Raw genomic sequence first — 24,493 nt, forward strand, 5'->3', positions numbered from 1 at the left:
GATGGGTTGCGGGGGGGGGGGGGGGGGGGGAGGGAACCGTCATAGGGGGCCGGGGGGGCCCCCTCAACATTTTTCATGGTTAATCAAGTCTTTTCAGGGTTAAAGACCATAAAATTCTAAGAGGAATTAAAAGTGTATGTGATGAAAATCGAGTTGAAATGGCTGATATATCAAAAAAGCAAATCAAAACAAAGTGGACCTTGTAAAACATGGGGCTCACCTTAGAATTATATATGAGTGTCTTGATGAGCTGCACACACCAACACAGAAATGAATGGGTTGGACTGAGCAACTCACCTGACAATGTTCTTGTGTGCGAGTGTCTAAAGGAGCTGCACACACCGACACAAAAATGAATGGGTTGGACTGAGCAACTCGCCTGACTATGTTCTTGTGTGCGAGTGTCTTTAGTAGCTGCACACATGAACACAGAAATGAATGGGTGGGACTGAGCGACTCACCAGACAATGTTCTTGTGTGCGAGTGTCTTAAGTAGCTGTACCTCCTCCTGTAGTTTCTGGTATTGGTGTTTGGCTTTCTCTTGGTCCCTCTCACTCAGCTCCACCTGCTTGACCGCTAGGAGCTGACCGGTGTTGGTCAGTCCGAGATAGACCTGGAGGCGAAAAAAATGGAGGGGACAGCAATGATCTATGACCTTTGAACTTTAACCCGTTGAGGACAGGCTGATTTTGCTACAACACGCATTTCTTGTACACCTGCCCGAGTATACTCGGGACTCATCCTCAACAGGTTAACTGTCAGTATGGGTATAAACTTGGAGTAATTTGTAAGCTTTTCTAATACCACACCGGTATGTACAATGATAGTATCAATAACTTTCAGAGGAAATGAATGAAGAATTCTTGCTGCCAGTAGGCCTATATGATTACTTGGGTTGAATGGTAGAAAATCTCCAAGGCATTATATACAGAAATACCACTGAAACAGATAACATCGTTGATATCAAAAATGGCGATATTGAATCAAGCAGATGCTCACAATAATAATGATAGAAGAATCACCAGAAGAACAGGGTCATTTGGGCATGAAGGTAGGATTTTTCATCATAACACCAACTGAAATACCAAGATGATGATGACCATTAGTTAGATAATAATGACTTTCACTTGAAGTATACAATGTCATGTGATTGGAATATATATATTCCCAAATGTAATGCAAGTTTTTATTGACACAACGATGGAAGAAATGAAAGTGTGAATCAAAGCTCTTATTTGCAACATCAGGGTTTATGATGTTATTATCATCATCATTGCCAGTACCATTATCATGCTCATCTTCACAGTCATAATGATAATGTTAACGACACAATAGATTAGAATGATAAGAACAACAAACACTAGTAAGACAAAAATTAATATCAATCATACTAGTTGTTCAGCATATTCTGTAAGTGTACTGGGAAGGTTATGCAAATTGTGCATTTTTATTTCTGCTTGGTAACAATTCAGAAAAAAAATTAATTGAAGGTGAAAACTACTTGGCATTCTCTCATATGGCTGGAATGGTAAATTTAACTCCTTTACCTCTGCAGAAAAAAAAAACAAAACACTACTATGAGCTTCTCCTGACACATCAGTCTCTTTTGCATGGACAGAAAACACAAACATTTAAAGTGCCTATCTAAAGGGCCTATATGGGACCCATGTACTGTCAAAGTGGAAATTTTCTCTGGGGAAATTTTTGTGCATTTCGCACAACCAGACGCTAGCGTAAAAAAATAAATGCACACAAATATTATTCATATGCTGTATGTGCCAGTAGTTAATGTCCTGATTCCGCAGAATTAAATAAATGTGAAATCCATCTTACGCACTGAGCACGAAAAATTACTCGCCAAAAAATATCCACTTTTACAGTACCAGTATACTCACAGAAGTAAATATATTGGGAATGAGGCATTCACCATGCCAAAGGCCAATACACACAGAGAAGTATATACATGGGACTAAAAGGTACTCACCATGCCAAATGCTCCTTTACCGAGGAGATTGCCTTTCTTCCAGTGCAGCAGCTCCGTCCCTTCTGACTCCGAGTGGTTCGTGTTTGAGCTCAGGCTGCGATCCGTGCTGCTGACGATGCTAGAGACCGTAGCCGACCCACCCTGGCTCATAATTTCCTAGAAAAAGACCAACAATTAGACACAGGGTTCAGCTTCAATCCTCATTATTCTCTCTATAAAGTCTCGTCACCCCAGCAAAGCCACGTACATTTCATAGGAGTTAATGCAATTTCCCTTTTTATTGAGCTCTATTTTCATCATACACCACTGTTTATTTTTGTTATAAAGTAACAAAAGTCTCCCAATTGCTAACTCTCAAATTGATTCTTCAGTTGGTATCTTTTCACATACACTGTACCAAGGTATTCCCCTCGGATTTCATGCAGATTTAAAGAACTTAACCTACTCTGATTGTAATCTTTCTTCAACACGGGATGTTTCAGAGGGGTCATGTTAATGATGACCAGATGAAATGTTTCATGGAAAATCTCTCCTGGATGTGATGGATTTACATACGCACAGAACTCCAGAATAAGTTTACACTTTGGCACAATGGCTTCAGACAATGTGTACAACTGTATGGAGTTTTTCTGACCCACTCGGCTCTCAAGCACACAAAGAGTTAAGCACACAAAAAAGAATGTGAGTCCACAAACTATGCTCACCTCTCCTGTCTCCATGAGATCTCTGAAGACTTCACTGCTGGCTTCGGACAGCGCCAAGCTCTGATCCAGGAACTCCGCCTCGTCCAAGTCTCTCTCCTGGTGGTCCGAGACCTCCCTGGGGGTCGGAGACAGGCTCCTGTGGGAGCGGGCAGTGGCTATCGACTGCGGACGGGTGTGGATGACCGACCGGTTGATGTCCTCTTGGGAGCTGGCGATGGCACTCGACAGTTCTTGGAGGGTCTGCTCCGTCAGGGTTTGGACATGCTTTGTCAAGGGGTCCTCGCCTTCTGCATCATCCTGGCCCTCATCAATCACGCCGGGTTCCTCAATATTTTCATTCCTTTGATTGTCTGGCTGGAGAGTTTCCTCACCTTGTTGATTGGGTAAAGGATCACCCATTGACTGGTCACGGTGCTTGTCAATTGAAGAAGATGAACTTGTCTTTGAGTCTAGAATGCTGCTCTTTTCTGAGGAAACCTTAGTCGGGGTGTCCTCCTGCCTTCCCTCCGACTTGTTGTTGAGGTCTGGTGGTGGCAGCACCACGCTATTCACATGTGAGTCTTGCTTGGCTGACTGGGAAGCAGAGTCTTTGTGGCTGGATTGCCTTGGACTGTGTTTCTTGGAAGGTTGGATCTGGTGTGCATGGAGCTGCTTTGGCAAGGGTGGCTTCTTCCTAAGAGGCTTTCCCACCTCCCTTCTTTCTGCGGATTGCTGCTCTTCCTTCCCTTCCGTGCCCTCACTACTACTGTCCTGGCGGGTCGTCAAGATGAGATTCAGCCGTTCCCTGATCTGCTCCTCGTCAGAGTTGAGGGAACTCTTTCGAGAATCTCGAGGGGAGGGGGTCTCAAAGTGGTCCTTTATCCTGAAGACTTTCAGGAGCTCGGGATTGGTTTCATAGTCGGACAGATCTGCAGTCATGCCCTCCTTTTCTCCGCCGGCTCTGGACCTCCCTGAACATGGCGTGACGGGTGGCTGCAAACTGGCTTTTCCCAATTGATGCTCAAGTTGACTCTCATTGACAGATCTGTCTTTCAACACTGTCTCATCATTCTCATTCTTACTCCCTTTCTTTCTGGAGATTCCGCCCCCGTCTCCCCTTGCTTGCCCACTCATTTCTGAGGAGGAGGTGCTCTTGAGCGAATCTGCAAACTCCTTGATGGTGCCCATGGTGTCTGGGATGAACATCGGAGCATTGAGCTCCAGCGGGCTGAGGATGTTGACAATGTTCTTCTTCTCCTCAACGGAGATCTCCCTCATGACGGTGAGTTCATCCAGCTTGAGGGAGTGGTGAGGACTCAACTGCACATCGAGCTCATCGTTCTCTCCAGATGAGTCATCCTCTTGATGTGTTTCCCTGACGATGACATCGCCATCATCCTCATTTCGGGTGGTCTTGATATGCCATCCCTGTCCTGAGATAAATGCTGTTGTATTGGTGTCGACTTCAGGCACCAGCTTTAAGTCTGTGTCCTTCACTTTTCTCTTCCCTTTCCCCTTGCCTGCAGATCTCTTGGACTTTTTCATTCCTGTCTTTGACTCATCACTTCCTTTCCTTCCTCCACTTCCTCCTCTTCCTCTGCTCTTCCCTCCACTTCCGACCCTCTCCTTACTTTTTCCTTTTCCACCTTTCCCTGGAGAACTCTGTGCAGAACCTGACACTTTCTTTGGTACTGTTTTCACAAGTCTTCGCACGGGTTCCTTGACGGAGACAGCACTGCTCTTGATCTTTCCCAGCACCTCAATCCGCAGGTCGTTGGGCGAGGAGCATGTCCCAGCAGACTTGAAGAGTTCCACAATGTCCATGATGACGGGAGACTGTTTGGCTGCCATCGGGTTCTTTATCGGTCTTTTATCCTTGGGACTGGCCGTTGCGTTCTTGCCTGCCTCCCGCGGGGATGTGTCTGGTGACTTATACTTGCTGACTCTGGTAAAGGTACTCTCAGGCTTTGGTTCCTTTGGGCTGGTTGGGCTTAGCACCATATTTTTGCCAGTCTCAGCCTTTGCAAACTCAGACGTAGTGACTTTGACAGCAGGGTCTATGTGATTCTGGCTGGAAGGACCACTCTCTTCTCTTCGTGTTTGCTCACTCTTTACCTTTTTGTCAATCGCATCATCACCACTGCGTGGACTATTAACCATTCTTGTAGTTGTAGCTTCTCCCACTTCTCTCATGCTCTCGAATGTTTCATCAGGCACATCGGAAGTCTTTCCTATACTGGTCACATCAGGTAATGACGGATTTGGCTTGCTTTCAATTGATACTTGTCCCTTCCCCTCACCAGATTTCTGTAAAGTATTTTCCTTTAGATTACCCTGAGATGTCAAGCTCACAGTCTGTTCGCCTTTTGCTGAAGCAGCATGACCTTTCCTTGGAGTCGCATTACCTCTTTTCTGTTCTTCCTTTTTCTTCTGCTCCAACCTCGGGGATGAAACCTTTTGCAATGCCAACTTTTCTACGCTACCTCTTGTATCCTTGATTCGTTTAGTCGAGGCAGGTGGCGGCTCCAATTTTGGTTTGCTTGTACTGCCGTGTTGCTCTACATTTGTGTCTTTTTTCACAGCTGCATTTGTTGCAGATGGAACAGGTTGGACTCTCCTCACGGCCATCTTCCCTTTTTCGACTTCCTTCTCTTTCCGCACCTTCTGCTGGACTATTACCAAGCCTTCTTTGCTGCCTGTCGTTGCTGTGCTGCTTCCAGCCTTCTTGGTGACTCCTTTCTCCTTGTTACCAGCTATCGACGATTCTTTCTTGATCCGGTGGTCAGGTTTGGGTCCTCCTCTCTTGAACCCGTTAAGTCTCTCAGCTTCATTATCATCATCTTCTCCACTGAAGATGACTTCCTCAAGGACCTCCTCAGCCTCACTGCTCTCGAGGAGATCCTCCGTCTGATCTGTCTTGGTGGCTTTAGGCAAGGTGCCCACTCTGCTTCCGGCAACAGTGCTTCTGTTTCCCTTCTGCTCCTTGGACTGCTTTGTGGCGGGACCCTTCCTGGGAGTGGTTCCTGCAAATCTCGGCGTTCCACTCTCAAAGTCTGATTCAGAGGAACTTTCATCATTGCACGATATCCTCCATGTCGTCTCCATCTTCTCTTCCTCCCCTGTAACTCCCTTGCCCCTCTCGCTAGACTTACCCTGGTTTTTCCTGACTTTTGGTGTATTCTTACCAGCTGCTGGTGTCCTCTCCCTCTTGACAGTGATTGCACTCTTCCCACTAGGTTTCATCAAAGTCTCTTTTTTACTCTTGTCCCCCGCTTTCTCTCTTCCAGAGCTTTTAGCTTTCTGCCCAAGCTTTGAGGTTGTTTTGTCAGAGTTTGATGATATTCCACTCAAAGTTTTCACACCTGGAACTTTTTGTATCATTGCAGCAACTTTTGACTGTCCAGCCGATGCTTTACACTTAGTGTCCTTTTGCTCTGCCACCTTCTCACTTGCACCTTGTGACTGTACTCCTGGATAAAGCCCAGTTGTCGCTGCCTGTCCCTCATCAACTTTCCCTTTATTTTCAGCTCCTCTTGACACACCCTTATCCAAATTTTTATCTGGATTTTTAAGATTGCTTTTGCTGTCAGCCACAGTATGTTCTTTTGACTGTTGTTTCCCAGTCCTGTCGCTGTTTAAATCAGAAACTTTTGCCACGGGCAAGACTTCAAGAGTTCCGGGAGATCGCTTTGAGGACCTTGGAAGAGAGGAACTGCTTCCACTTTGAACACAGGATGAGGCCGGCCCTCGTGTCCCATGTGATAAGAGTTGTTTTTGGTTTTGTGAAGTGCAGTTGCCTGGAGCTTGAGAACCACCAACTGTTGAAAGAGTCCTGTTTGAAGCTGGACTCTCCCCGTGAACTGTTCTGTGGTCAGACGACGACCTGCTATTACATGACAACGGAGCGACTTTGGCCGAAGCAGCACAGAGTGGTGCGACCTTTGCTGACTGTTCCTCTTCAAGAGAAAGTCTCTGACTTGTCACCGAGTCCACCTGACCAGACATTTCAAGGTTGGAATGTACAACAGATTTGGAGGTAGAGACGGTGCTCACCTTGGAGTCGACAGCTGGAGTAGCTCTGGACAAGCTTCTATGATCTGTGGCCACCGATGGTTGTCTTTTCCTATCTACAAGGGCAGAGTTATTCTCCAGGGAGATTCGGCGCTTACCAGATGTTCTACCATCAGTCACTCTCATCTGCACAGGCTTTGCTTCGATCTCCGTAATGAATGTTGGGGCTTCGGCAAATTCTTGCTTCTCACTTGGGTTTCCCATCTCCGACATGTGTCCGTGCACAGACGACATGGAAAGCACAGAAATACAGTCCTCACTGGTCTTACGCTTGGACCCCTGACCCGAAGTCTGCCGCCGCATGGGGGACGACCGCCCGAGACTCGGTAACCTGGTCTGGGCACGCTGGAAGAGGGGGCCCTTCTCTTCAGGCAGCTTTGTAGCCGAGGGCGTCATCTTGATCCCCAAGCGATTCTTCGCCGCCTCTTTGCGGTCCACCTCCAGCTGAGGACTGGGGCTTGAGGTGAGGATGCTTGCAGAGGAAGAGGTGTGGCTAACCGTTGACCTCGACGACCCTTGACCAGAATCCGAACTCTCCTTCAGAGCATTCACACGGCTAGCCTCGATGTTAAACATCGCGCGGTGGGGCAGCGCGGGCTGCACCTCATGGTTCATGGCACTCAAATCAATCCTCAAGTTGTTTTCACTGTCCACAGCCGCATCTCCCTCAGCAGCATCGCCATCGTTTTCCTCCTCGTCCTCGAATTCGAAGATAGTTTCCTGGTGCGGGCGTCCGTCAGCAGCCGCGGACGGCGTCAGCGGCAGGACCAGCTTTGAGTTGGGGAAAAGACTGGCAGATTCCGGATTGGGACTTGGACTGTTAAGTACGAGGTGCATTTGTTCTGTGGGAAGGAATGGACAAACATCATATCACCCGTCAATTTTCTTCCAGACTTTCTTTTCCCCAATTTCATCCCCCAATATGTAAAAGCAAACACATACCGGTACACACAATATGCATTGCCTTGAAGACAGGCCAACAGACCAACTGTGCCAAGCTATCTATTTTGGACAATTACTCCAAATTACAGACACTGTATAGAATTGGTCAAAAATTGTCAAATTCTGCTGACAAAGCAGGATGAAAATTTTTGAATTCATTAAAACAAACACAAACACACACACTTCAGCATATAAAATCTGCTCATCATCAACAGGATAAGATTACTGTTTATGCCATATATTTCACATGGCACTTTTTTTTACAAATTTGGCAAACTGGGTGACATATGTGAATACAACAACACGCAAAAATTCGAACTTTGATCTTGACATGAATGTAGCATGCAAGCATACATTTATCTGTCCATTACTCATAATCCACGACAATGAATTTAACCGCTCAAGGGACTGTCAGGAGGTCCTAACTTGGATTAAGGCCTCAACAGTAGATGGAGAAATCATATTCTTGCAATCCCACATGGGGTATATCACTGAACAGCGAATGTTTACAAACACACTGAAAGTCGCGTATGGATTTCAGTGTCCCAAACAGATTTGATTCCTGCAGAGTTATTGAGAGCAGGTTCAAGAAAAACTGTTTGCGAATTTTGATTGCAACTCTTGTGAACTCGAGTTCAAATATTTATAAACTTTGACAAAGGTAAGATCTACACTAGTTTCGCAAACATTCGCCACTAAGTGAGATACCCTCAAGGGATCTGGGCCCCATTTCATAAAAGATGTTAGGATGGCAACTCTTGCTGGAATGGCAACTTCCAATAGCAACAACCAATCAGGAAGCTGGATTCTTGTCGTTACTATGACAATTGCCATTCCAGCAAGAGATGTTTTCATATCAACTTTTTATGAAATGGGGCCCGGGACTACTTGGCTGTGTTTTATGCGACACACCCACCTAGGTTCAACAAATGAGAAGTGCGTAGAGGAGTAATTGAGGCCAACGGGGGGTTAGCGTTTGAATCTCGCTGGGGGAAGAGACCACCTCCGGACGAAGCGCCGAGGTCCGATGTCACGGAGCTGTCTGATCCACGGTGCTGCACCAGGCGTCCTCTGTGTCTCGCTGCGGGGAAATCGCCCTGGCCGGTGGACTGCCGGTCAATGGGTCGCGAGGCCATGATGCGCTGAAATCTGCGGAATGCAAGAAGAATTCTTCAACATGTAGCCCATAATGTCCCCCAAACATGTTACTCTTCATGAGTATATTTGGGCCTATGCTCTACTGGTAATGATAATTATTCACACAATTTATGTGGGACTTGTAACAATAAAATGTCTTAAAGCATTTGAAAGAAAGAGGAACAGAGTATGTACAGTTTCAGAATGTTCAGACATATAAACAACTACTAGCTGCACATGCTCAGCCATGAGACTATTGATTAAACTGATAAGTTTTTAATACAGATTTGAATTGTTCTATTGAGTCAGTTTGTTCTATACATTATGGAATCTGTATTATGAAGAGTTAAAATTGATTGTACAGTTGATTTCAACTGTAAGTCTATGGCAGCCTGTGTTGTAAGGAAATTTAAAATTGATATTATATTATCTTTTGATAAAATGGGGCCCAGGTAGATTATTCCGCAGCTGAGGGGCTGCTAAATGCTGAATACCAATGTATGATGAATGCCAAGTGAAAAAGAAGAAATTAGCCAAAAAAAAGATGAAACAGAAAACCTCTGTAACTATACTCTCCCTCTCTCTGCAAAACATTTTTTTCCCTCTCATTGGTCAAGCCTGGCTGGATTACTAAATGCTGATGAAAAAGGCTCAGCAAGTTAAAGGTCCTGATTACCGCTGGGAGCAGTGTTCATAAAAATGTTCAACGTATCACATTTGATGCATATGCGTAGGTCTGTTGAACCACAAAACGTCGGTTGAAAATGAGAACGGCATAATACGTTGTCACTAAACCCATAGTTTTTGAGACAACTTAACACCCTTCTCATTCTCAACAAATGAAAACATCCTACTGTTAAAATTTTCACAATGATGCCTAAAATATAAGGAGATATCAGTATTTTTCTCAATAACCCTAACTGTATAGACGGTTCAGTCTGGAAACATTTTTATTATAACAGTACTGTTGTTCACATTTTGTATATTTAGCAATACTTAACATCAATTCTATTGATTCAAATTTTTACAGTTGTTGTTTCTACCCCTAACTGATATTCTAGAACTAATCTAAAGTACTAATGCTGGGTTTTTGTTTCATCTGCAAATGGTAATTTATACAGTTAAGCTAAATGTCTACACACATAAAATAGTTCTCGGTACAAACAGGCCTCAAATTTGGAGCATCACCACTTGAAAAATGAGTTTCTACTTAACGATGCCTCTTTTAAATCTTTCATAAGATTGAGAGAGAAAAAAACAAACAAAAAAACATGTTATTTCACAATCATTTGAAACGTACTTCACATCCCGTAGGCTGTCATCGAGGTCCAGGCCGACCACGGTGACGGGAATTTGTGAGCTCTCTCCTATCAGACGATGTCCAGTTGGGTCAGCTGTGGGAAAATGAGAAACAATGGCATAATTAGCTTACAATTAAATGGCCATACAATGGCATAATTAGCTTAAAATCCATGGCCATTGCAAATTGCTTTTCGAGATATTGAAGTAATACAGCCATAATGGCAAGCTTGGTCATTGCAGCCAGAGGCAAGGAGAATTCTGTGATTTCTCACATTCAGGAACAAATGAAAAATGACACATTTATCATGAATGTTTTTGATTTGATTGATTGTATATTTATATGTTTTTTAACTGAACTTGTGTGGAAATTAACTGAAACTGAATGAAGCTCCCAAATTAGTTCAGCTTCTAAAACGTTTCATGTTCACAATGCACAATCCCAAAAATGATAATCACATGCTAGTTTTACTTCTTTTTTTTATAAAATATCTCCTTTTGTAGGGTTATGCAATTATTATTATCTGCAATTCATGAAAAAAAAATGAGGAAAGAACATGAATTCCATCAGGATGGAATTGCATTTTCTTTGCTCATTTTTGTATGTACTAGTCAATGTACCCGTGGAGTGCCAGAAATCCTTTATGGGGATTCCCCCAGAAATGGTCAAGGTCACTGGGTCAATGGAGGTCAAATAACTGTTTTGCGCTACTCCTTGGTCCGATCTTGGCCAAATTTGCTGGAAGCATAAGTAGGCGTACACCTGGGAATCCCCATATTATGAGTAGGCCTACATAGCACCCTCTATCGGGTGTCTGATTATATTTCTGGGGGAATCCCCATATAAGTAGGCCTACATAGCACCCTCTATCGGGTGTTTGATTATTGCAGCTGACAAAGATTAGTTATTTGACATTTGACCCCAGTGACCTTGACCTTTTCAAAAATGAACCCCTTAAGGGCAATTTCGCGGTCAACCTGCATCCACCCACTAAGTTTGGTGGAGATCGGACCAAGGACCTGGGAGGAGTAGAGGAACAAACAGACAGACAGACAGACAGACAGACAAACGTTGCTCAAATTATAGTATGATTACATATTTTTCTTTCTTCCTGGACAGTTTCCCAATTTGTTTGAATTCATTATCATTCAAGATTTAACTAAATATCATTTATCACTTTGCTGGTAATTAATTCTTTCATCAAAGAAAAGAAGAAAAAGACAATTCGACATCTCCCAGCTTAGAAATGTGTAACTTTGTATTTCTAAAGTCAATTCCTCGCATAAGCGGAATACGGAGATATTCAGTTCCGCCAGATTATGGTCGTACTGATGTTTACTTACATCTTGTCTTTTCCAGCTTGTCATGACCCCTTGACCTTTGACCCTTGGCATGGGTGCTACTCCTACCGGAGAAGGTCAGTGACCTTTTGGCCTTCCTGCACGATGATGATGATGACGTAGCTGAGGTGGTGGTATCCAGCTTGCTGGGGGTAGTGGAGAGCGGATCCAGCACTCGGGGAGTCTTGGGCGGGGCGGGGGAATTGCGGGATTGACTGCGGAGCAGGCCCAGCTTACGCGCTTGCAACCTGCGGGAAGTTTGCATGTGGAATTAGGAAAACGAGATGAACAATTAAGCAAAAGTGCATATGTATTAAACATGTGCGCACCATCAATGTTGTAGGTTTTTATACAGTTTGCTCTGTTAGAAGGTAATGTTTTCTTGATCTACATTTGTTGCATGACTGCATCAAATGACATCTTTAAAGCTTCTAATAAGCAAAAGAAAAAAAAATAAAATACATCAAAATAGAGCTCTCCCCTGATGAACAAATGTTTGAAGTGTGGGATGGCTCATTTTGACCAAAAAAAAAAAGAAAGAAAACAAAAAACAAGGGAAAGAAATGAAGAGTTTGTTTGCAACAACCAATAAGTCCATTTTTGAAGATTTTGAAGTACGGTCTCTGTCATAAAGTACAAAATAATACCTTTTAAATGATATATTGGTCACTACATATAAAGGTACATTTTTGAAGTTATGGTCAAAAGAAGCAAAAATTTTCTTATTATTCTCTTTATTTTTCTTGACCTTTAGTCGCAAATATCTCCATTTGGCAAATATGGACTTATCGGTTTTTGCAAACAAACTCTTCAAATACTCAAATCAAAGAAGCTAAGCAAAGAAATGCCTAGATGATAGAGTTAACTGGTAAGCATCCCTCACATGAATACTCTAACTTATTTCTAGTTTGGATAATTGTTGGAGTCAAACTCTAGAACAATAACACACGAGTGCATAAGTTTGACACTCAACCAAGCATGAATCAAGGTTTTTTCTAGATGCAAATGCCATGTGCAGCTGCCCTTTTGCAGTAGCTCATCAACTTTCATAACCTCTTCATGGTCTCTAGAAAGAAATATGATTATACACCTGTTAGCTATTTAACAAACGATACAAGTTGCTTGATCTACTGGATAGAGACATATAATTATAATGCCGTAAACGTCAATATTTTACAGCTGAGCAGCTCAAAAATATATTCACAGCTTCTTGAACTCATGCTGCACAATTGTCAACTCATTTATAATGTGTAGATATTTCTAGTGGGTCTAATGAGAATTCGCACAAGCCAAAAGTAGCGCAAAATGCGTGAAAATTAATGTACGGCAAAAATTTCCACCTTTACAGTACAATATTCACACACACACTGATAGCTGATCATGCATTCTACAAGATGAGCAGGTGTTTCTAATTTTTGTTTCAACATTAAACAGCTGAATTAGGCCTCTGCTGGCACTGCAAAATTCAAATTTTGGCTCAAGAGAGCAGCAAAAAAAAAAAGGGGGAGGGGATGGGGGTGCAAAAGATCGGTAATCCAAAAGAAGAGTACACTTACCCAGGAGTAAATCTTCCTGATTCAATATCTTTCAGCATCTGTTCCTCAGCCAAGACTGCCTTGTGGGCATCAGTCAATTTCTGGAGCATTTTCTCTACAACCACAAGGAGAGAACCCCAATACATTTGTTTTTCTGTTTTGTTTGTTTGTTTGTTTTCAATCATAAACTATCCATCTAACCAATGACTGTGAGACTCCACTCCACACTCTGATGTAAGCTAATCTCATTCAGAGCATATGAATACATAAAAGATATTCTACTCTGAAGAGTAGCAATTAAAATGAGTTCTCATAAATAAAATAGATATAAAATTGACTGCAGTTGCTAATGTAGACAAATACTGCATGGTATCCATGCACAGCTAATCAAAACAAAGAAACAAAATATAGAAATATTTTTGAGACTGAGAGAATACAAATGCTTACACAGTCCTTAGCACAAACATACTCATTTGTTTGTGAGCATAATTATGCAGATGTGCTATGTGTAATATATACCTAACTTCTCCTTAATGGTAAGAGCACTCACAATAAAATCCTTCGGCGCAGGCTACTGTGCAGAAAGAAAAAATAGATTAAATTGCATGCTTGAACAGAGACTAAGAAAGCTAAAGAAAGACATTCATGGGACTACCATGTCTTTCACTTACTTCCCAGTTCAGATGGTGGGGAGGTGGAAGAGAGGCTCAGGAGGCGTGTCTGTCGAGGGCTGTCCTCCTCCACCAATCCCATGCGAGAAGGAGGCTTGACTGGGCTAAGCTCCGCCTCCTGCTTGTTGTGTGTAGCCTCCGTCCAAGCCTCTACAGGATGGCAGAAAATACAATTCTTTTATCAGCAATGCAGGGGGGAAAATACCGTGTTTAAACCTTATCCACCCGATACCAAATGTTGCAATGACAGAAGAAACTTACTTGGCATGCGGACAGAAAGTATTTAGCCACTTTTATTTGAATAAAACTTATCATTTTAGGATAAAAGGAAAATAAATTCCTTCTGTTTTTGGATCATCTTAGAATTAGAGTACTCTACTGCCATGGTAACTGTCACCTGCACTGGAGTTTTGAACATATAAACTGCAGCACATGGAATGCTGAATAACACTTCCGGAGCTCTCTGAACATTGGTAACCATTTAATGTAGAGTTCTGATTCCTTCAGGAGAGCCTATAGTAGTCTAGCCTCGAGGGGGTGTAACCTCAGAGTGCCTGACTGTCTGTTTAAACATAGAACGATGAGTCATGATTACTCTGTCAATATGATTATTCTACAGCTAGCAACATGATCGAGACATTTGAAATATGGATATTTTCAAACACATAAACATGTATTAGGCTTTTGATGTCTTCCCTATGATAATGTGGTCCTATTCCCATCTAAGAATAAGAGGTTAATGCCCTGCACGAGGTGCATGATTGTCTCCCAATACCTGATCGCTAAAAAACTGTTGCCCTTATCGCAGAAAGTGTGCACATGCATGTAAAATCACAAACCTTTAAGGACTGACTTCATGCGCTTGGTCTTCGCGACATCGACGGCCGTCTTCCCCCTGTCGTCGACCAGGGTGACGTCGGCTCCGTGATGGAGTAATGTGTTCGCCACTTGGGTCTGGCCCGCTGAGGCCTGGAGAGGAAGAACAAAAATAAGTCATTACATTTGAAAAAAAAAAACACAAATATTTCCTTAATATACATCCTTTGCTTTCCTGTTCTGGTATGCTCTTCATAAATCTTCAATTTATTGGTAATAACAGACTCTCAATGTTCTCTATTTAAGAGAAGATTACGAGCATCATAAACACACATATGATATATTGTTTCATTTTGACTTTCTTTCAACTGTCTGCAGAATAGTAAAAAACAAATCATGAATAGTAGCAGCTACCGTAAGCACTCACATATGAAGCACACTCATGTATGAGGCTCCTTGTGACTTTGCATCAAGCAAAAACAGAAGAAAATACAAACATGGACACAGCCTCAAATTTTCAGTATTTTTTTATGACAAAAAAAAGATTTGCCTTTTACAGGACTGTTTACCGTAATTGTATGGTGCAAATTTCCACCTTTAAGTGCTCATGGTGCTTCACGAAAAATACATGCAGAAAACATGAAAATGGAGACTAAAAAAACAAACTAACAAGTAAGCACACAAAGAATGCAATATTCAGTATTCACAATATTATGTCACCTGTCCTGCAACAAACATAGAAAGAAATACAGGGCAAGTGCCATAGAGTGTCTCGCCCATTCGCGTACAAGAAATTGTACGCGAATGGGATATAACAGATAAAACGAGATATGAAAGGGTACAAATTTATGGCAAAAAAGAAACGTGCCATAAAAAACTTAACATTGGGCCCTTAAAGTTTGTTGACCCCTGCCTGTGACCTTTGACCTTGTGGTGACCATCCACTCCCCAAGGGACATCTACCATCCAAGTTTGGTCACAAACGGACCTATGGATCAAAAGTTATGACCCATAATATAAACGCGCCATAGAAAAAAAAATAGAGAATCTAGAAATATGACAAGTTTTATATCTACGAAAAGCTAAGAAGCTAGTTAACAAAACTGGATATCTTTTAGACGATGTAACTTTACCCCCAAACTGTTTTTGAGATTGAAAAAACACCCAATTTCCATGACCACATACAAGATTGTAGCTCCGTTCGCTACAAGAAACATCGGATTTGAGCGACGTCACCTAATGTGTATGAGCTGATTTGCCGTACGGCTATGTGAGACCCGCTCTGGCAAAACCCGAAACTTCTGGGCAAATGTGATTTCGCGCTACAGCCCGAAAAAGGTAAAAAAAATGACCTATCTCAGGGACCAAATTGACATTTTGGTATCACATTGTAGGGGAAATTTTCTAGTTTCTGATTGATATCAACAACATTTCGAAATACAACCTACAAAATGTGGAATTTTGAATAGAAAAGTGGGATGTCAATCTCAAATGTTGGCCAAATCTTACATCTAAAGATCAAATCGCCTTCGCTTACGGCGAAAATGAGTGTTCTTTTGGCGATCGTGTCTTAGATATTCTGCGTTGAACCCTGACACATTTGGTACCTACAGAAAGCTCTACCTCTGCTTATTACAAATATGGTCATGGCATGATGTCATGCTACTCACTTTCATTCATAAATTCGTCTGAAACATGCGTAAGTTTATGCAAATCGTCTCCCAGACACGTAAACAGCCTTGTTGCTTATATCAAGACACGTGATCGAAATACGTGTTCACGATTGGTCAACTGCGCCGAGAACCCCCTTGTTTACAAGCAACCTACATTGTACGTGTTATACTATGGGGATCGCTGCAGCAGCAGTGCATGCTTGCATGCAACATGTGTATCTTGACTGCTGCTCAGCACGGAAATGTTGCAGTTTTCCGCTTTGTTAGACTGTTTTTTTAGCAAGTTGAGGTAGAAATTAGAATTAAACCAACATACAAGAGAAAAAGAAGGTCACATTTATCTAACAAACCTTCATCATGCCATTTCGAAGAAGAATCAAGCTGAAATCACGGCATCAAGGAATACATCTTCACTGCTGATTCTGCTGGTACTGTTGTGCGTACACCTGATCACGGCAATCGCGAATCTTGAGCTGATTACAGTAGGTTTGTGCTTTTCAAACGTCGTATTTCCGTAAATTTATGGGTGTAAAAATGATTTCCAATCAATTACACCTCTTTGACTTAGTTATCATCCTTCATGAGTATGTAAGATTACCTCAGCTATACGCAATTCCCCCACAATGATTGATTTGTTGTGTCAATAATAACAGAAAATTGTGGCTGTACGAAGGAACACCTGATCACGGCAATCGTGAATCTTGAGCTGACGATAGGTTTTGTGCTTTTAAAACTTTGTTTTTCCGTAAATTTATGGGTGTAAAATATGATTCCAATGAACACAAACAAACAATTTCACGACGTGAATATATGGTTTTGGCGGACGATTTATTCTAGATTGACAAAAAATTACACACCAATTTCCTGAAAAGAGCACACAGTTTGCCTATAGATACGTAAATCCCACTGGGTTGCATACACACGTGGTGACATCACAGACTTGGCACTTTTTGTAGCCGCATCGAACTTTTTCCAGTGCTCAAATTTGGTAAAAATAAAGATTCTTATATTCAAAGCAGAGACAACTTTATTGCATGATTTACATCAGAAATTAATCAAAATAACATTAAATGATGGAAAACAGTCAATTTCTATGATATTATTTCCTATAAATTTCTTCTTTAACATTGGGCTCTAAAAGTTCATTGACCCCTGCTTGTGACCTTTGACCTTGTGGTGATCATCCACTCCCCAAGGGACATCTACCATCCAAGTTTGGTCACAAATGGACCTATGGATCAAAAGTTATGACCCATAATAGAAACGTGCCATAAAAACTTAACATTGGGCCCTGAAGTTCATTAACCCCTGCCTGCGAGCTTTGACCTTGAGGTGACCTCCATATACGGTAAAATGTGAAACTTTGTATGACCCCTCTTCCCTCGAAGTTTGATTGCAATTGAAGCCCAGAGTAAAGAGTTATTGAAGTTTTTGTAGCGTTACGGACAGACGACGGACGGACGTAGGACGGACGGACGTAGGACGGACGGACGCTGCAGGCGATCCCTTAGTCTCCCCTCACCTCCGGTGGGCTCGACAAATATCTGGGAAAATTATTGTTTTTCATAAAATCTGACATATTTTTGGTAATTAAAAGAATACTGTAAAACACTGTATATTTACGGCATGAAAATTTCAAAATTGCAGCTGGCAGCCTTTCTTGCAGCATGAAATTTTCGCAACCTGTCATTGGCACCCCAATTCATACAGTGTAGGCAAGAACTTTAGTGTGTATCTTAATTTTACAAATACTGCCGCTTGCAAAATTCACGAAATTAAAATGCACGCGAACATTCCTCGTTTTACAGTAGTGAGTTCAAAAAATTGCCCCCTGAAAGTAGCAGGCGGTATTGCTGCGAAAGATGATACAATTTCCAACAATCGGTTAAACGAAATAGAGAGGTCTCACTCACCGATACATGGAGGGGTGTGGCTCCCGCGTGTCCTCGTTCGTTGACGTCCACGCCCTGGCCAAGAAGAGCCACGACGACATCGACGCTGCCGCTCTGCGAGGCCGCGTGGATCGGGGCGGCAGAGCGGTCGTCGCGGGCGTCGGCCGTCAGGGGAATCTGTAGGAGACGCAGAGCCATCTCGTCGGCCAGCGTGGAGTTTGCCGCCGACGCCGCGAGATGGAGCGGGGAGTGGCCGTCCTTGTCTGTCGCCACGGGGTCGGCACGGTAACGAAGGAGCTCCTCCACAACGGCCACGGGATCGTACGACTCGAGCGCAGAGCCAACTGATAAATGTTCAAGGGAGGAAAGGATTATACAAGAGCTGATATAGTGAAACTCACCTTTGCCAAATATGTAATGATTCAATGTTTGGATTGTATGTGGTATACAGCTGTACTAATTAAATGAAGAATTTGTTTGCAAAAACCGATAAGTCCATTTTTGAAGATTTTGAAGTACGGTCTCTGTCATAAAGTACAAAATAATACCTTTTAAATGATATATTAGTCACTACATATAAAGGTATATTTTTGAAGTTATGGTCAAAAGAAGCAAAAATGTTCTGATTATTCTCTACACTTTTCTTGACCTTTAATCGCAAATATCTCTATTTGACAAATACGGACTTATCGGTTTTTGCAAACAAACTCTTCGAATATACTGACAAGCACCAGATACATATGAGTATATGAATATAAGAATGACCCAAGTCCATGGAAAACCATTTCGAGTAAACTAAAAAAAAACTTCATCAATATCTTTTTTATTTGTCCAATAATATTCTATTTAACTGTGATGGGAAGGCAACATTGTATACAAATTAGAACATGTATTATTATGACAATTAACATTTACATTAATTGTGGAGAGGTCATTTTGGGTGGTGGACTTGGGTCGTTCTTTGATTCATATACATGATATTCTGCTATAGAGATGAGAGAAGGATGAGAGAGGGCGCTATTATATGAATGTAAAAATGACCCAAGTCCTTCATTCTTACATTAATATATTAGATTTAACTCATTCATTTTAGGCACTTCCGGGGTTAATTAGGACTTATCATTTATACACAAGATGAGTCCATGCATAAGCTACAATTTCCCATGTCAAACTGAATTTGGCCAAAAATTGGGCTTGGGTCGTTCTTATATTAAGGTCTTCATATTTTAACTCAATCTCATCGTGCATACTGCATATGCCGTACATTTCGATGGGTACCCTGGTATTCATTTTCATGAATTTTGCAAATCGGGTGATATTTGCAAATTTACGTAATAGAATGCAAAAAAAAAATCAACTCTGATAATGACATGAATGTCGTGTGCATATGAACATATTCTGCTGCCAGTAAACATGAACAAAATGTGTGATGATATAATTATGTAGCACTAAATGAATGCAATTTCAACATCTCCTGACATTGGTGGGAAGTGCCAATTCATACAAAATTAGACTTACTAAACATATGCCGTATACAATAATCTAATGCTGGGTTCCCACGGTCCTGTGATCTGCTACACATGCCATGATTAACAATTAGTGGCTGATCATAGAACTGTGTGTATGTCTACCACAATTTCCGCCACTTTTAATTTAAAATCATGGTCCTAATCGAGGAGTACTCGTGGTGATCTTGTTAGATCTGATCAGATCATGACGTCAATCATGGCAATCATACTCTGATCACAGACTATTTCTGAACCATCGAAAACTTGTCTAGAATCTGCGTGACTGCCTTGACTTACCTCAAGATCTGATAAAATATGATGAGATCTGATAGTAAAGATCTGGGGGGCATTTCATGAAGGAACTTGTCGGATAAAATATCTGACAAGTCAGTTATATCCGACAAGTTCAGAGAAATCAGCCAATCAGACTGAAGAATTTCTCAAACTTGTCGGATATAAGTGACTTGTCAGATATTTTATCTGACAAGTTCCTTCATGAAATGCCCCCCAGATGACATCAGATAAGACCACTATGACTACTCCATGATTAGGACAATGATTTCAATCATGGCACAAATTATGACAGACATAAGCAAATATTCCACGATCAGCTACTAACGGCTAATAGCGGCATACGTAGTGGATCCAACAGCAGAGGGAATCCAACATGAGGACGGGTGAATCCAGAGCCTACATGTAGCAGGCCTCGAAATAGGATTTTGGAGGGGCATGGCCATTTAGAAAAGGGCACTTTTTCCAAGAGGCCAGGGCACATAGGTCAGTCAGAGGGGCACCAAGGCCACATTGGAAAGGGCATGTTGGGTGTTTATACGTGATGTGAATGCCCCATAGAGCTGTATGCTATCAACCGTGCTGCTACACTCCAGCAGTGCACGCACGCATAAGATCTCTCCGCAGCAGACGATGTTAGGCAGAAGGCCATACGCAATACGATGTAGGTTCTGTAATACAGTACGTTCTCAACGCGTACGCCGCGCTCGCTTTGGAGCACTTCCGGCACCATTTTGCTTTGAGCTTGCGGCGCGGGCATGAATGCAGAGCGCGCGAGAGAGATGGCAATGCTCACAGCCGTCCGACAGGCCTGGCATTTTTTAGCATGGCTTGCAACCACTTGCTCCGGCCCGCCGCTGCCTAGCTAGTAACTCTATGGCCGCTGCGCTGCGGAGGCAGTCGGGACGGTAAAAGCCGGTCGGGTGTACATGTATGTAGACTTCTACACGTCGTCTCGTATCTCGGAAAGATACTTTGAGTTTGAATTAGAGTGAACTGAACGTATGATATTTGAGATCAGGGGGGCGTTTCATCAACGAGTTTGTCGGAGATTTTCACCGACAAATTTGCTATCAGCCAATCAGATGCAAGGATTTCTGTAGCTTTTAACAGTTGTCGGTGTAAATCACTGACAAAAAGTTTCATGAAACACCCCCCAGGAAAGTTGTTCAAGCTTATTAAAGTGTAGACTTTGAGAAAGGGCATATTATACGTCATAAATAATAACTTTCATTCTAAAAGTGCATCACGCCCACAAGAAAAAGGGCACATTTTTTTGTTTGGCCGTAACTTTGATCAAGGAAAAAAAGGCATTGCGGCCAACGAGAGGGGCACCGACAGCCATGGCCGTCGGTGGCCGTCGGTTAATTCGAGGCCTGATGTAGGTTCCAATGACATCATCAAGCCATGGCTCAACTTGCTGAGGGGCAAAAACTGTGTATGGGGGACAAGCGCATACTCGTTACATCCCACGTCCCATCATCATGTGCGATTTTATCAGGCCATAGAGACAGGCGGGTATGGTATGCGTGCCACAGGCTAGAGGCTAAATGCTCTTTTCATACATGCATGTTTTGTCTTTGCCCCTAAAGGAAGTGCATTTTTTGACGTCACGGAACCTCGCCTATTAAATAAAGACAATCTTGAAAGAAAAAAAGGTCTTACTGCTCTCAAAGAGCTGCACATCCCTGGTGACCAGGAGCAGTGGGGTGTAGCCATCGGCATTACGACAGTTGATGTCCAGCACCTTGCTCTCACCCTTCAAACAAAGATGAAACCAAATTTCATGTCACTGATAAAAGTTCTTCTCATTCATTCAGTCAAAGTAGATGAGGATGTCTACTTAGATGAAAAACAAAATCTGGAAATAAACTCGATGGTACCAATGCTTAGCCAATTATCAACTGGTTTCATCAGGTGAATGAAGATCCTGTAGAAGGAACAGCCTTTATATTACATAAGATTGTGTAGACTCTGAGTGCACTGTACCATGTCCAGCACACACACACACACACACACAAAACTATGAGTTTATTTCCAAATTTTTATCTTTCTAAATTTCACCAGTTTCATTTTATTCTTTTCACTACTATAGATCAAAACAAATAATGAAACTGGCCAGACACATATAATATGAACAAAAGTGAGTACAAAAAATGGGACTTCATTGGGGACTTGACCTTGAGATCTCAAGACTGAAATGAAAATTAAGGGGGTTTCTGGAATGGACACCATACTAGGGCATTCCATCGCTTAGTCTGTATAAGAGCACTGGTCTAGAACTCCATATGTCTCTTTTGCCATGTCCCTTCTTCTGGTGGGATATTATTGGTCACTTTGTTCAATCCATAATATGCAATATCTAGGCAACTCTTTGCATTCCGAAATTTGCCTATTTTTTTTATACAAAAGTGTGCAGTTGTTAGAATAACTTAACTTCTATCTGAACAAGTGGAGGTTATTTATGAATTTTTACAAAGATTATTTGGTAATCTCTCATCTTTACTGTTCATCCAGCTCCTACAAATGTGGGAAAATGTTAGAAAGAGAAAGGTCATGAAAGATAAATGTCAATGCAATAATACTAACAAATTTCGATATGCTCCAAGAGTGCTTTCATAGTGCTTTTATTGTTTGCAACACAATTTTTCAAGTGACAGTTAAAATTGTCACTTCTTTTTTCCTCATTTTTTAAACATAATGGATTGAATCCTGACAGTAAATTGTCACTTCTTTTTTCCTCATTTTTTAAACATAATGGATTGAATCCTGACAAAGTCCTCGGGACCAGCAGTTTTCTTTTTGTATATCTTAACTTCTTCATAACCAAACAAATAAATAATATAAAAACATAGGGAGGATAATGCTGCGGCCTGAATTTTTATTCCTTTGTAACCGGAAATTCATTATAACCATGTTTGTTATGCACTCTATTTCTTTATTTCACACATTTTTTTCAGTCTTTCTTACAATCTTTCTTTCTTCCATACATTCTTTATTTTGTGCATTAATTTTTTTTCATGATTTCTTTCTTAATTTTCATGCATTCTGTCTGTTTTTTTTTCTAACGTGTATTCTGTCTTTCTTTTCAGTACTCTTCTTTTCCTTCTCCACACGTTCCATCACTCTCCACCTACCAAGAGCCGTCTGACCACCTTGGCATTGCCCTGCCAGGCGGCCTGCAGTAGATGGCGGGGGGACACGCCCGTCCGCATCACTGACTCCAGGAGGACCTTCCGCATCTCGGCATCGCCGGCCAGGTCCACAGCCGTCTCGTTGTTGCTGTTGCGCAGCGTGACATCGGCGCCGTACTTGAGCAGCAGCCACACGAGCTTGACGCAGCCGATCTGGACGGCCCACATGAGGGCGGTGTTACCGGTCTCCTTGTCCCGTGCGTCGATGTTAACCACCTGACGTGGACAGACAAAAATATAGATGTGTTCTACTTCAACACAGGAGGTCTGGTCCATACTTTGGAAGAAGCTGCTGTACAGTAAACGTTTCATCCACTCTTGGATTTTGTGGTACTGAATAGATACTGTTAACATGAGCTATAAAAGATACGGTAAACCTGAGGCAAGATACGATAAACCTGAGATATACGGTAAAACTGAGGCTGGGAAATCTTATATCAGGTGTGTACAGTGCATGTGAGAAGTTTAATTGCAAAGACCAATGTATCCATTTCTATCAACTTAAAATATTTGAGATTAAATCTGCTGAATACCAAAGACAGTAATTACAATGCATGTCATGATTAATGACATTTTATAATCATACCTTCAAAAATATGACATTGTTATGTTAAAAGTGCTGCATCATTGAAAAGTTTTTATTTCTTTTCAATTTAATGATTGACCTAATTTGACCCCAAAAAATAAATAAACTGCCATTCTAATATCTTTTATGATTTCAAACTCTTCAAAAATTCAAGCAATCGGTGGTAATATCTACATCAAAATCACTGCTCACAAATTATTTTCATGGCCACTTTAAAAACGAGTGAGTAGAAAAGAAAAAGAGGATCGTCACCGGACCTCGTGATTGCGGCGATGCAGCATGTTCTCCACTCTTTCGTAGTCCCCGCTGCGGACGGCAGCCACGAAGAGCGCATCGCCCTCCCCGTACAGCTGGCTGGAGCTGAACAGCTGCATGGTGAAGTCGTGGTAGGACTTCAGCAGCTGCTTGTTGCGGTGCGAGCTGCTGGACCCCGCGCTGGACAGGGGACTGGTCGGCTCGGATCCCCGCGGGGCCCGGCGTGCTGAGTTTGGCCCTGGCTGGGTTCCTGGAAGCATGGATTCAATGACCCACAGTCCATTAAACATTGTTTCTTCTGGGTACACTGTACCATATGTCTCCCAAAAAAACACAATCAGGACTTTTTTGCAGTGATACCTTTAAAAATAGTGAATCAATCAAAATACAATTTCAAGGTATGAAACAGTAACTATAACTTATACCTGACATCTTTACTACAGAAAACCCCATCCTATTTGCTTCAGTGGTCAAAGAGAAATTGGGATCCTTGTCGAGCATGTCAGAAATCCCTTCCCTCCGAGTTTAGTCTATTGCTACATGGTAGATGTACATTCATCCCAAGAGCATCCAAGTGTTAAACTTGAAAGAGATGGATCCATGACATATGCTTTA

At 42.1% G+C, this 24,493-nt stretch overlaps 1 protein-coding gene across 1 annotated transcript in view; it reads right to left on the reverse strand.

Annotated features, from left to right (window-relative positions):
* Nucleotides 1–24,168, reverse strand: part of LOC140246565 (uncharacterized) — a 28,791-nt gene extending 4,623 nt beyond the window's left edge. Inside the window, exons 1-13 of the mRNA XM_072325908.1 lie at nt 23,881–24,168; nt 22,981–23,253; nt 21,509–21,602; nt 18,066–18,388; nt 14,503–14,632; nt 13,664–13,813; nt 13,014–13,107; nt 11,461–11,705; nt 10,118–10,211; nt 8,597–8,829; nt 2,680–7,580; nt 1,985–2,125; nt 462–613 (exon numbers count right to left, since the gene is read on the reverse strand). Of these exons, the coding sequence (XP_072182009.1) occupies nt 462–613; nt 1,985–2,125; nt 2,680–7,580; nt 8,597–8,829; nt 10,118–10,211; nt 11,461–11,705; nt 13,014–13,107; nt 13,664–13,813; nt 14,503–14,632; nt 18,066–18,388; nt 21,509–21,602; nt 22,981–23,253; nt 23,881–24,168 (7,118 nt within the window). The remainder of the gene's footprint in view (nt 1–461; nt 614–1,984; nt 2,126–2,679; nt 7,581–8,596; nt 8,830–10,117; nt 10,212–11,460; nt 11,706–13,013; nt 13,108–13,663; nt 13,814–14,502; nt 14,633–18,065; nt 18,389–21,508; nt 21,603–22,980; nt 23,254–23,880) is intronic.
* Between the last annotated feature and the right edge of the window lie 325 nt (nt 24,169–24,493).

This window comes from Diadema setosum, chromosome 3 (genome assembly GCF_964275005.1).
Source record: "Diadema setosum chromosome 3, eeDiaSeto1, whole genome shotgun sequence".
NCBI lineage: Eukaryota > Metazoa > Echinodermata > Echinoidea > Diadematoida > Diadematidae > Diadema > Diadema setosum.